Source organism: Grampus griseus (assembly GCF_964374135.1).
Source record: "Grampus griseus genome assembly, chromosome: 1".
NCBI classification, from domain to species: domain Eukaryota; kingdom Metazoa; phylum Chordata; class Mammalia; order Artiodactyla; family Delphinidae; genus Grampus; species Grampus griseus.
The window spans coordinates 151,346,869-151,360,962 of NC_139017.1; the positions used below are offsets into that span (position 1 = coordinate 151,346,869).

General features: G+C 41.8%; 1 protein-coding gene across 1 annotated transcript in view; it reads right to left on the reverse strand.

Annotated features, from left to right (window-relative positions):
• Nucleotides 1–2,800: 2,800 nt before the first annotated feature.
• LOC309832445 (polyadenylate-binding protein 4) overlaps nucleotides 2,801–14,094 on the reverse strand; it is a gene marked incomplete at its 5' end in the record, with an annotated part of 36,100 nt that continues 24,806 nt past the window's right edge. The window contains 3 exons of the mRNA XM_082670251.1: nucleotides 2,801–2,896; nucleotides 3,160–3,290; nucleotides 3,404–3,497. Coding sequence (XP_082526377.1) covers nucleotides 2,807–2,896; nucleotides 3,160–3,290; nucleotides 3,404–3,497 — 315 coding nt within the window. The 3' untranslated portion in view covers nucleotides 2,801–2,806. The remainder of the gene's footprint in view (nucleotides 2,897–3,159; nucleotides 3,291–3,403; nucleotides 3,498–14,094) is intronic.

Genomic DNA, 14,094 nt, shown 5'->3' on the forward strand with positions numbered 1-14,094 from the left:
CACAACGAAAGATCCCACAAACCACAACTAAGACCCGACGCAGCCAAATAAATAATAAATAAAAAAATAAAACCGTGCTCTGACTACTATGCCCAGAATGATTTCGATGGAAACCTGGAGACCAGGAGGTTAATGCAGTCGAGACTAAGGAAGAGTTGATGGTGACTCTCTCCCTCCAGTCTGCCCTCTGACTTGTTCCCAGGATGATCTTTCATCAAAACAAACCTCAACTCTCTAGAGTTCCCTTCTTTTTTTTTTTTTTTTTGTTTTTTTACAGTACGCGGGCATCTCACTGTTGTGGCCTCTCCTGTTGCAGAGCACAGGCTCCAGATGCACAGGCTCAGTGGCCATGGCTCACGGGCCCAGCCGCTCCGTGGCATGTGGGATCTTCCCGGACCGGGGCACGAACCTCTGTCCCCTGCATCAGCAGGCGGACTCTCAACCACTGCACCACCAGGGAAGCCCTAGAGTTCCCTTCTTAATCAGTGCTACTGATGGCAAGGCTCCTAGAGCCCTTCACAAGGGGCCATGGCCACGTCAAGTCAAGCCCTACCAACACACAAGCCCTGGCCCTTACCATGTGCTTGATTCTCTTGACTCTGCCTCTGCCCATTTGGTTCTCTCCTTTCTCCATCTGGAGGCATCCACCTGTCCTTGTTGGAGGTCCTGCTTACCCCTCAGAGAGGTGCCATGGCCTCCAAGTCCAACAGTTGACTGAAACACACCCTGTGACTGTAGTCACGTGTGTGTCTGTCTCCCTCTTTGACAACAAGACCTGTGTCTGCTGTGTTCCCAGAGCTAAGCAGTGGATGCAAACACAGCCAACCTCAGCATCCTTAGGCCAAACCAGAGGGGTACTGCTCATAGAAATGAGGCTGTGAGATCTGATTACAAGATCCCCTTGTGAAACTGTCTCTACTCCAGACCAACAGGTCACTCTTGAGAGGAACCTGACCAGGTGTCCTTTATGTGGATATGGTATAATATATATATATATATTGGATATGGTACAATATATATATATATATTTGGTCTTTGTCCCCAGTACCTAGCACTGAGCCCCTAAAACCCCTGAAATTTCCTGAATGACAGGAGGGCCTTTTTGTTCTTGTTAATAAATTTATTTATTTATTTATTTATTTTTGGCTGTGTTGGGTCTTCATTTCTGCTCACGGACTTTCTCTAGTTGTGGCGAGCGGGGACTACTCTTTGTTGCGGTGCGCGGTCTTCTCATTGCAGTGGCTTCCCTTGCTGTGGAGCACGGGCTCTAGGCACGCGGGCTTCAGTAGTTGTGACACATAGGTTCAGTAGTTGTGGCTCACGGGCTCTGGAGCACAGGCTCAGTAGCTGTGTCGCACGGGTTTAGTTGCTCCGCAGCATGTGGGATCTTCCCGGACCAGGGCTCGAACCCATGTCCCCTGCCTTGGCAGACGGATTCTGAACCACTTCACCACCAGGGAAGCCCTAGGAGGACCTTTTAAAATTCATAATGAACCCTTTTGACCATACCTGAGTTTACCCTAAGGTGGTGACGCATAGTGGGGTCCTGTATTAGTTAGGGATCTTCAGAGAAATAGAACCAATAGGAGAAATATATATACATCATATAGATACATATGGAGAGATTTATTATGAGAACCAGGGGAGCCAATTGTATAAATCCCAGTTCAAGGGCAGGAAGAGATGAATTGAGATGTCCCAGCTCAGTCATTTAGGCAGATGAAAGGGCTAATTCTCCTCTCCCCCACCTTTGGTTCTGTTCAGGCCCTCCATGGACTGGATGAGACCCACCCACCTTACAGAGGGCAATAGCATTACTGGGTCCAGTTATTCAACTGTTAATCTCATCTAGAAACACCCTCCCAGACACACTCAGAAACAATGTTTAGCCAATATCTGGGCACCTTATGACATAGTCTAGTAGGTATATAAAATTATCCATCACAGGCCCCTAGATAGCTTCCAGATGGGGGCTGGTCAGCACAGGAACAAACCACATGATTAGAGGGTTGGAACTTTTCAGCTCCAACCCCTGACCTTCAGGGAGGGGAAAAGGGATGGAAATTGTGTTCAATCACCAATGGCCAATGATTTAATCAATCATGCCTAGATAGTGAAACCACATGTAAAAATTCTAAATGCGGTTTGTTTGGGGAGCTTCTGGGCTGGCAAACACATGGCTGTGCTGGGAGGGTGGTGTGCCTGGAGAGGGCAAAGAAGCTCCGCATCTCCTTCCTCTGACACCTGGCCCTATTCTTCTCTTCCATTTGACTCTTCCTGAGTTGTGTCCTTTATAATAATCTATAATCATAAGTATACCTCTTTCCTGAGTTCTGTGAGTTATTCTTGCAAATTTTCAAACCTGGGGGGCGTGCGGTTCATGGAAACCCAAATTTGTAGTTGGCTGAGCATAAGTGTGGGTAGCATAGGGACCCCATTTGTGGCTGGTGTCTGAAGTAGGGGCAGTCTTGTGGGACTGAGCCCTTAACCTGTGGGGTCCGTGGTATCAGAACTGAATTGAAATGGTGGGTCTCCGCTGTTGTCAGAGAATTGTAGAATTGATTGGTGTCAGAAGAAAACCACAGTGGAAACTGTTGTTTGCCCTTTATAATTCACAGCTTATCCCCTCCTTTCTCTAACTTCAGATGACAGATAAGGCACAAAGGTAACAGGATAAGTGGGCAGGATAAGCAGTAACAGAAGCAGGGCTCTCTCCGTTCCCTCCTCCTTCTGCCTTTTTAGGATGATGATTGTAAATCAAAACCATCGCAGGAAATGAAATAGCCAAACACACATTTGTCCTTATCTAAGAGGTAGCAGCAGCAACAGCGCCCACCTTCTGGGCAGCTTCTTTCTTGGCATGATGAGCCTGTAGGACCGCCACAGCTTCATCCACCTGTGAGAAGCTCCAGGTGGTCAGTGACACCTGAGGAGAGCCCCTCCGCCCCTCCCTGGCACCCAGGCCCAGCAGTGGCCTCTCCTGGTGCTGACCGCTTTCCCAGATACCCACGCGCCAGCAGCCCTCAGGTCACAGGCGAGGCACGAGGAGGTCACAGGCGCAGCAGACCCTTCTCTCTGCCGCCCCTGGGTGCCCAAGGCCACCCCGTGTCCTCCTGAGCCGAGTGAGCGGAAGCCGCGGGGGTCTGGGAACCTGCTCACCTTGGAGCGGAGAGACTCGGGGGACTCCAGCATGTGCAGCAGCTCCGAGTTGTCAATCTCCAGCAGCATCCCCGTGATCTTCCCAGCCAGGTTTGAGTGCATCGTCTGGATGAGCAGGAACAAACGTTCACCTGTGGGAAGGTATTCTGTGAAAAACCCAGTGGCATCCCAGTAGAGAAGGGAGCTGGTGTCCAGGTCAGTAGCAGCTCTGGCGCCCTCTTCTGCAAGCACGTGGGTCACTCACCCAGCATCTGTTTCTGTTCCTGCGGGGGTGCTGCGGCCAGCATGGAGGCGGCCAGCGGCTCCTGCCCCTGCACGTGGACCGCAGGCTGGGGTGCCTGGGAACCAGGAGAGGCGGCGGGCTAGCACCGGGGAAAGGACACTTGACAGTGGTCAAGGTTAGGACAGTCCAACCATTCAACACCTGAATGCTACCACTCAGCACGCCAGGAGAGGAGGACGAGAGGTCCCTGTGCAAATTCAGTCCACTGAGAGGGGAGTGGTGGGAATATAAAACCTATATAGATTCCTGTGTACCTATTCAGGTATGTAATACAATGCAGTACAGTCAGAAAGGGGAGGTGAAATGAACCCATAGAGAACACACCTCTTTGTCAGGCCTAGTGCTAGGCAGATATTTCCTCAGATATTTAGTCCTCATAAACTTTTTCAGGTAGAGATTATCACCCAATTTTACCCATGATGCCCAATGAGGTCAAGTCATTTCCTCACATTAGCAAAATAAAAACTGAGTATTGAATTTGTTTATTGAACATACAAAGTTATAGTAACTATCTTTAGCAGTACAACTTTTTTCTAAAGACCCCGTTATTTCCTTTGGAGGGACTCCCAGAAAGGACTGGGCCCAAGGGCATGCATTTCAGACCAGTTATAATTATTATATACCATACGCCCTCTCTCATAAAATGCTCTATAGAAACATGAGATGTTTCTAGACATCAATGTCTAGATGCTTCTGTGGGGTCAGTGATGATCTGGGGCATAGAAGCAGGACCTTGCAGGCTATAGAAAGGATTCATGCATTGCAACGTTTGAGCCCAATTAAAAGAATTCTAATAGTAATTGCTTCACTTGTGACGAAGAATAAATCCAAAAGAAAGGTGTAAAACAAAGAAAGGATTCGTATCTTTTCAACAGGGCATTACATTTTGGAACTCCCATATTTAGAGAGCGTTAGGTAGGTGGAGTGAATGAGACAGTGGGCCACATCCGTTTCTCTCCTGCATTTCTGAAGGGAGTAGTTAGACACTGTGCTCACATTTAGCACAAGTTGTATTTATTTTTTTTTTGTATCTACTTTTTAAAATCCCTTTTCTCCTACTACAGAAGGAGCATTTTGAGAGCAGAGTCTATGTCAGTTTGTTTACCACTGTGACGCCATCCCACTCACAATTCCTTGGCATTTAGTGGAGTTTTAATATCTGATGAAAGAAGCATGGGATGTGGGCTGCTGACACTGGGTGCATTTCCGTGGAGCAAAAGCCCAAGGAGGAGCACGGGCATGAGTGGTGGCTCAGGTGCAGTGGGAACCCCTAAGGAAAAGAAAAAGCCAACTTAGATCCCACCACTCTTGGCAACCACGCTCTCCAGGAGTCTTCCTTTGAGTCAGTGTTTATACCATGGAGACTGTTTGAAGGACTAGAAGTTAAAACATTCTCTCTGCTAGCCATGGACTTTTTTCTTCACTGGCAGCAGGAGGGACAGATGTCCAGGTATGCCAGAACCTAGAGCTTGTGGCTACTTTTCCTTCCTTTCAATATCATCTCATAACACTGGATTCAATGCTCATAGCAGCACTATTTACAATAGCCAAGACATGGAAATAACCTAAATGTTCATTGACAGATGTATGGATAAAGAAGATGCAGTATACAGATATATACAAGTATATATACAATGGAATACTACTCAGCTATAAAAAAGAATGAAATAATGCCATCTGCAGCAACATGGATGGACCTAGAGATTATCATACTAAGTGAGGTAAGTCAGACAAAGACAAATGCCATATGATATCACTTGTTATGTGGAACCTAAAATATGATACAAATGATCTTATTTATGAAACAGAAAGAGACTCACAGATATAGAAAACAAACTTATGGGCTTCCCTGGTGGTTCAGTGGTTGAAGTCCACCTGCCGATGCAGGGGATGAGGGTTCGTGCCCCGGTCCGGAAAGATCCCACATGCTGCGGAGCGGCTGGGCCCGTGAGCCATGGCCGCTGAGCCTGCGCGTCCGGAGCCTGTGCTCCGCAACGGGAGAGGCCACAACAGTGAGAGGCCCATGTACCGCAAAAAAAAGAAAACAAACTTATGGTTACCAAAGGGGAAAGTGGAGGGGATAAATTAAGAGTTTGGGATTAGCAGATACAAACTACTACATATAAAATAAACGACAAGGCCCTACTGTATAGTACAGGGAATGTTATACTGTATATTCAGTATCTGGTAATAACCTATAATGGAAAAGAATAAAATATATATATATATATATATACGAATCACTTTGCTATATACCAGAAACTAATACAACATTGTAAATCAACTATATTTCAATAAAAAATAAACAATTGATAATGTCCAAAAAAAATTGTCCCTTGGATTTGGCAATAGTTTCTTAGATAAGACACCAAAAGTATAAGAAACGGAAGAAAAATAGGTAAATTAGACTTCATCAAAATTAAAAATTATTGTGCATCAAAGGACAATATCAGGAGAGTGAAATGATAACCCACAGAATGGGAGAATATGCTTGCAAATGATATAGGTGATGACTCTCCTGTCCAGAATGTGAAAAGCACTCTTAAAACCCAACAACAAAAAGGCAAACGACCCTATTAACAAATGGGCAAAGGACTTTTCTCCAAAGAAGAGATACAAATGATCAAAAGTTCATGACAAGATCAATGTCATTATATCACTTTCATGTGGAACCTAAAAAAGCTGAACTCGTAGAAACAGAACGTAGATTGGTGGTTTTCAGGGGATGAGGGGGTGGAGGAAATGGGGAGATGTTGTTCAAAGGGTATAAACTTCCAGTTATAAGGTGAATACGTTCTGAGGATTCTTTATGAATAATACTGTATTATATACTTGAAGATTACTAAGAGAGTAGATTTTTAAAAAGATTTATTATTTATTTATTTATTTAATTTATTTTTGGCTGTGTCGGGTCTTAGTCGCAGCATCTTCATTGAGACATGTGGGATCCCTCATTGTGGCACCGGGCTCTTTGTTGTGGCGCACGGGCTTCTTTCTAGCTGTGGCGTGCCGATTTTCTCTCTCTAGTTGAGGCGCGCGAGCTCAGTAATTGTGCTGCGCGGGCTTAGTTGCCCCGCAGCATGTAGGATCCTAGTTCCCTGACCAGGGATCGAACCAGCGTCCCCTGGATTGTAAGGCAGATTCTTTACCACTGGACCACCAGGGAAGTCCCAAAAGTAGATCTTACATGTTTTCACAACAGAAAAGAAATGGTAATTATGTGACATGATGGAGGTACTAGTTAACTATGGTGGTAATAATTTTGCAATATATAAGTGTAGTAAATCAACACGTTGTAGACCTAGGACTTACACAATGTTATAGGTCAGTTATATTTCAATAAAGCTAAAAAAAAATCAATGTCATTATGTCATCAGTCATTAGGGAAATACAAATCAAAACCACAATGAGTTACCACTTCATACCCACTAGGATGGCTATGATTGAAAAAAGAAGTGAAAACAAGTGTCAGCAAATATGTGGAGAAACTGGACGCCTCATACATTCTTGGTGGAATGTAAAATGGCGCAGTCACTCTGGAAACAGTTTTGTGCTTCTTCAAAAAGTTAAACATAAAATTACCATATGACCCAGCAATTCAGAAAGAAAAAAAGAGAGAGAGAGGGAAAGAAAAAATATTTGAAGAAATAATGGCCAAAAAATGTCCTAATTTTAAGGAAAAACATTCATTTACAGATCCAAAGAACTCCAAGTAGGATAAACATAAAGAAATCCACATTTGGACACATTATCATCAAACTGTTGAAAGCCTAAAACACAGAAAATTTTGAAAGCAGCAAGAGAAAAACAGCACATCAGAACTCACAAGAAGAGTTCTCGGCCAAAATAAAAAGTAAAAAAGGGGAATTACCTGGTGGTCCAGTGGTTAGGACTTGGTGTTTTCACTGCTGAGGAGCTGGGTTCGATCCCTGGTCAGGGAATTAAGACCCCGCAAACAGTGCAGCCAAAAAATAAAAAAAGAACTCTTAAGTACAGTTCTGACAAGCCTTTTCTCAACAGAAACAACAGAGGCCAGAAGGCATTTGCATAACATAATCAAGATGCTGAAAGAAAAAAGAAAACAAAAAAAACTGTTCACAAAAGTTTCTATGTCCAAAAAAATTATCCTTCACAAATGGACTATTTTTTTAGTTTAAGTAAATTGAATTTAAAAAAATAAATGAAGATGAAATAAAAACTTTCCCAGATAAACAAAGACTGAGAGAATTCATTGCTAGCAGACCTGACTTACATGAAATATAAATAAAGTCCTTCACAGTGAAAGGAAATAAGACCAGTGGTAACTTGACTCTACAGAAGGAAATGGAGAGCACCAGAAAAGTGACATATGTGGGTAAATATAAAGAACCAGGGACTTCCCTGCTGGCACATTGGTTAAGAATCTGCCTGCCAATGCAGGGGACACGGATTCGAGCCCTGGTCCAGGAAGATCCCACATGCCACAGAGCAATTAAGCCCGTCTGCCACAACTACTGAGCCTGCGCTCTAGAGCCCGCGAGCCCAACTACTGAGCCCACATGCCACAACTACTGAAGCCCACGTACCTAGAGCCCGTGCTCCACAACAAGAGAAGCCACTGCAGTGAGAAACCCGTGCTTACCGCAACTAAAGAAAGCCCGCACGCAGCAACTAAGACCCAATGCAGCCAAAAATAAATAAATAAACAAATTTATTTTTTAGAAAAAGAACCGTACAGGGACTTCCCTGGTGGCGCGGTGATTAAGAATCCGCCTGCCAATGCAGAGGACGCAGGTTCCATCCCTGGTCTGGGAAGTTCCCACATGCTGCAGAGCAACTAAGACCATTTGCCACAACTACTGAGCCCTCACGTCACAACTACTGAAGCGCGCGCACCTAGAGCCCGTGCTCTGCAAAAAGAGAAGCCACCACAATGAGAAGCACGTGCACTGCAATGAAGAGTAGCCCCCCTTGTTGCAACTAGAGAAAGCCCACGTGCAGCGACGAAGACCCAATGCAGCCAAAAATAAATTAATTAATTTTTAAAACACTGTACAAATATATATTCTCTTTTCTCCTGTTAATTTCTTTAAAAGATATAAGATTTTATGAACCACTAATTATAACACTGTATGTTGGGTTTATAACATATATAGATGTAATACATGTAACAATAATAACACAAAGGAGGGGGTATGAAATGAAGCTATATTGGAGCAAAGTTGCTATATTTAACCATTTTTAAGCTAATATTAACCTAAAGAAGATTATGGTAAGTCAGGATGAATACTGCAGTCCCCAGAGCAACCACTCTACTTACAAATATAGTTTGAGTGAGTAAAATGGCTGAAGTTCTTGAGTGAATTTGGATGACTCAATAAAATACCATTTTAAAAAAATCAACAAATAAATTTAAATGGTACTCTAAAAAATATTTTAGCACAAAAGTAGGCAGTCAAAGAGGGAAGAGAAACAAAAGAAAACAGGATAAATATAGAAAATAAATAGCAAAATGACAGGCATAAAGCCAGCCATATGAATAATTACACTAAAAGTGAATAGACTAAACAATTCAATCAAAAAGTAGAGATTGTCAGATTGGATTTTTTTAAAAAAAAGCAAGATTCAATTATATGCTATCTATTAGAGACACAAATCAGATTCAAAGACACAGGCAGGTAGAAAGTAAAGGGATGGAAAGAGACCATGCAAATTGTAACTCTAACAGAGCTGAAGTGGCTGTGCTAATATCAGAAATGTTACTGGCAATGAGAGGAATATTTATAATGATAAAAGAGTCAAGACATCAGGGAGATGTAACGACTATAAATCTATACATACCTAACAAAGAAGTCCCAAAATACATGAAGCAAAAACTGATAGAATTGAAAAGAGAAATAACAATTATAGTTTTGGCATTTCAATACCTCACTCTCAATGATTGATAAAGGATATATATCCTGAATATACAATGTACTCCTACAACTCAATAATAAGAAAATATATTATCCAATTTAAAAATAGGCAAAAATTTGAGTAGACATTTAACCAAAGAAGATATGAAGGTACAAAGAGCTAACAAGCACATGAAAAGATGCCCAAGATCATTAATCATTTGGGATACACAAATTAAAACAAAAATAAGATACCACTACACAGTCACTAGAATGGCTATAAAAAAAGATAATAACAAATGTTGGTGAGGGTGTGAAGAAATTGGAGTCCTCATACATTTCTGATGGGAATGTAAAATGGTACAACCACTTTGAAGAGTTTGGCAACTACTAAAATTTAAACTCTATTTATGACCCAGCAATTCCCCTCCTAGGTATCTATCCAAGAGAAGTAAAAACATATGTCTACACAAAGATTTGCACATGAAGTGTTCATGGGACCCATTGTTCATAAATAGCTAAAAAGTGGAATTCATTGAATATCAACTGGTCAATGGATAAACAAACGATAGTATAGCCATACAATGGAATGCTATTCAGCTATATAAAAGGATAAAACTTACATGCTACAACATAGGTGAACTTCAAAAACACAATGTAAACACATCACAAAAGGCTATATATTGTATGAATTCATTTTTATAACATGTCCATAAAAAGCAAATTTATAGTCACTGAAAGTAGATCAGCTGTTTGCCTGGGCCTGGGGGTGGAAGAAGGGACTGACTGAAAATGGGTACAAGGGAACTTTTAGGGATGATGGAAATGTGCTAAAACTGGGTTGTGACTTACAGAGTTGTCAAACTGTAAATTTACTAAAAATCATCAAAGTACACACTTACAATGGGCATATTTCATGATATGTAAATTACACCTCAATAAAGTTGTTTTAACATTAATCACATTCAACAGGTACAGAAAAATCAGCTTTGTTTTCTTATCCATAATGGAGGAGTAATAATAATCATTTCTACCTCATACGGTTGTTGCAGCATTAAATAATTCATACAAAATGCTTAGCAAATGGCAACAAGTGAATCACAATCATTGTTAGCCGTTATTGGTCAAGAATAGGCTATGTTCTAAACTGGGAGGTAACAGGGTTAGATTTGTCTTTTAGAAAATCACTCAGGTTGCAGAGTGGTGAATGAATTGTTGAGAGGGAGGTGAGGGAATGATGTGTATACAGTTCTGCTCTCTGCCTCTTGCCTGTTTGCAGGCAAGAGACAATGCAACCTGAAGTAAACCAGAGGCTGCAGAGGTGGAGACGAATGAGCCAGGAGGTGGGACAGAAGGGGCTGGGAGGTCACTAGGACGACTCCCCGGCTTTTGCCTTGATGACTAGGTGGCTGGCAGTGCTGTTTCCTGTGGTAAAGGAACAGGTGTGCAGGAGTAGGGATGGATGCTGGTTAAGGGTGTTCTGAGTGTGAGATGGAGGCCGAGATTCGGGAGTCTGTGGAGCTGACATCATGGAAGTGGACAGGTGAGGGCGAGCAGAGGAAGAGGAGAATGAATAGGAGCCTGCGGAGGGCCAGCAGGGGAGGAGGAGGGCTTGGGCAGAGGTGGCAAATCAGATGCTTGGGCAGGATTTTCTGACAGACATCTGTAGTGAGTTTGGTCAATTCTGTTTTTTGTTTTTGTTTCGTTTTGCTTGAAAGGTGCTTAACATGTTCTTTATTGAGACATAATTCATGTACCATAAAATTCACCACTTTAAAGTGCTCAATCAGTGTTTTCTGGTACATTCACAAAGGTGTGCAATCATCATCACTATCTAATTCTAGAACATTTTCATCCCTCCCCCTAAGATGCCCCATACCAATCACTCCCTGTTACCCCTGCCCCCCAGCCCCTGGCAACCACTGATTGGCTTCCTGACTCTGTGGATTTGCCTATACTGGATATTTCATATAAGTGGAATCGCATAATATGTAGTCTTTTGTGATTGGCTTCTTTCACGTGCATAATTCTTTCAAGGGTCCTCCATGCTGTAGCATGTGTCTGTACTTCATTTCCTTTAACTGCATAATAATCTGTTATATGAATATACCACATTTTATTTATCCACTCATCAGTTGATGGATTGTGGGCTATTATGAATAATACTTTTATGAACATTCTTGTACACGTTTTGTGTGGACATATGTTTTCAATTCTTTGGGGCATATACCTAGGAATAGAATTGCTGGGTCATATGGTAACTCTGCATTCAGCTTTTTGAGGAACTCTAAGTCTGGTTGTTTCACTTACCAGCTGTGTGACCAAGGGCAGATTGTTTCACTGTTCTGTGGCTCAGGTTCCTCATCTATAAAAAAGAGACAATAAAGGACATTTTTGCCGTTTCCTAAGCAATTGAACCATTTTACATTCCCACCGTTAATGTATGAGGGGTCCAGTTTCTCACATCCTCGCCAACACTTGTCATTGTATGTCTGTTTTGTTATAGCCAACCTAGTTGGTGTGAAGTGGTATCTCAGTGTGGCTTTGATTTGTATTTATCTGAATATTAATGATGCTGAGGATGGCCATGGTGTTTTCCTATGTTGAGATTTGCTAGAACATATCATTAGGGTTTTTTTCCCCGTTAGGTTGTTTTCTTCCTGTTGATCTACAGAGATTTTCCAGATGGAAAGCTGATTTTTCCTATATTATAGTTCTTATGTTATTTATTAACATGGTCCAATGCCCCCATTCTATCATCCTGTAGGATTGATTGTGCCCTTTCTGTCATATATCGTCTCCAGTGTTTTTGGTCTGTATCTGGGCTCTCTACCCCTTTAGAATGATCCTGAATTAATTCTATCCTATTTAATATCTATAGTTTAATAATAAATTTTTATATCTTCTATCTTGTTCTTTTTTCAGAATTACCTTGTATATTCTTGGGTGTTTACTCTTTCGTATGAATTTTATTTTATTTTTTAAATTATTTAATTAATTTATTTTTATGTTTATTTTTGGCTGCGTTGGGTCTTTGCTGCACACACGGGTTTTCTCTAGTTGCGGCGAGGAGGGCTACTCTTCATTGCGGTGCGCAGGCTTCTCATTGCGGTGGCTTCTCTTATTGCAGACAACACACCTAGAGCACATGGGCTCTAGGTGCGTGGGCTTCAGTAGTTGCGGCACACGGGCTCAGTAGTTGTGGTTGCGGACTCTAGAGCACAGGCTCAGTAGTTGCGGCGCAGGGGCTTAGTTGCTTTGCAGCATGTGGAATCCTCCTGGGCCAGGGCTCGAACCCATGTCCCCTGCATTGGCAGGCGGATTCTTAACCACTGCGCCAGCAGGGAAGCCCTCATATGAATTTTAGAATCCACCTATCAAGTTACATGAAAAATCCTCATACATTTTTACTGGAATGAATTGAATTTGTAGATTTATTTTAAGGGAGAAGTGACATCTTTATGATAGTATTCCCATGCATAAGCATGTTATATCTCTCCATTTTTAAAATATTCATTTTATAACTCAGAAATACTTTGTATTTTCCTCTGTAAATGTCTAGCATGTTTTTTTTAAAGATATATCCCTAGATACATGATCGTTTTTACTGACATTGTGAATGGTATCTTTTTGCCTATCACATCTTCTAGTTTCTTATTCCTATTACAATCAGTATGGTAATCTGTTGATTTTTGTATGTTGATCTTATGTCTAGTAGCCCTGCCAAACTCTTTTATTAGTTCAAATAGTTTTTCTGTAGATTTCCTAAGTTGACAGTAATATAACCTGAAAATAGAAACAGTGTTGTCTCTTCCTAATTCTTATCCCTTGTATTTATTTCACTTATTACATTGGCTAGGAAGTCGGGATAGTGGTGATTAGTAAGGTGACAGTGAGCAATCTTCCTTTGTTCCTGACTCAATGGAAATGCTTCCAAACTTTCATCTTAAGTATAAAGGTTAGGTTTGGGGTAGATACCTTTTAAAAGTTCCCTTCTATTCTCAATTTGCTAAGCATTTTTATAAGGAATCTCTGTTTCATTTTGTTGAGAAGTATTTTTGAGTTTTTCAAAGGATCATCTGATTTTCTCCTTTATCAGTTAATTAGCAAATCACAGTGATTGATAGATTTCCTAATGTTAACTTATCTTTCTGTGAGTAAAGTGAAAATTAATATCGGACCTGGGCTGATGCAAGCCTGCCTGACACTGAACTTGGTCTTCCACAATAATGTTTCCTTAGAAACAGTAGAGTTAAGATAAAAGGGGGTTATAGTGTACACCTCCTTTGTTGTGTGCTTAAATTTTGGGGAGTTGTCAATGGGCTTACACATCCAAAATGGTGTAAATTATTGGTGGGAAATAGAGGCTGCAGCTTCTATAAGTCAAGGTGACCCTCACACACCTTGGCTTTCCTGTACATGACCTGTGGGTAAGTGACAAAAGAATCTGTGTACTTGGGTAGCTGCTGGGCCTCCCAGGAAGATGAAAATGGCATCTCATATATCCTGCTTTGTATTCTAGATTAAAATCTATTTGTGGGACTTCCCTGGTGGTCCAGTGGTTAAGACTCCATGCTCCCAATGCAGGGGGCCCGGGTTCCATCCCTGGTCAGGGAATTAGATCCCGCATGCCGCCAACTAAAAATTCCGCATGCTGCAATGAAGATCCCGCACGCGGCAACGAGGGTCCCATGTGCCACAACTAAGACCCAGTGTGGCCAAACAAATAAATAAATATTTTTTAAAAATCTATTTGTGTCTCATGGGTCTGATCACCAA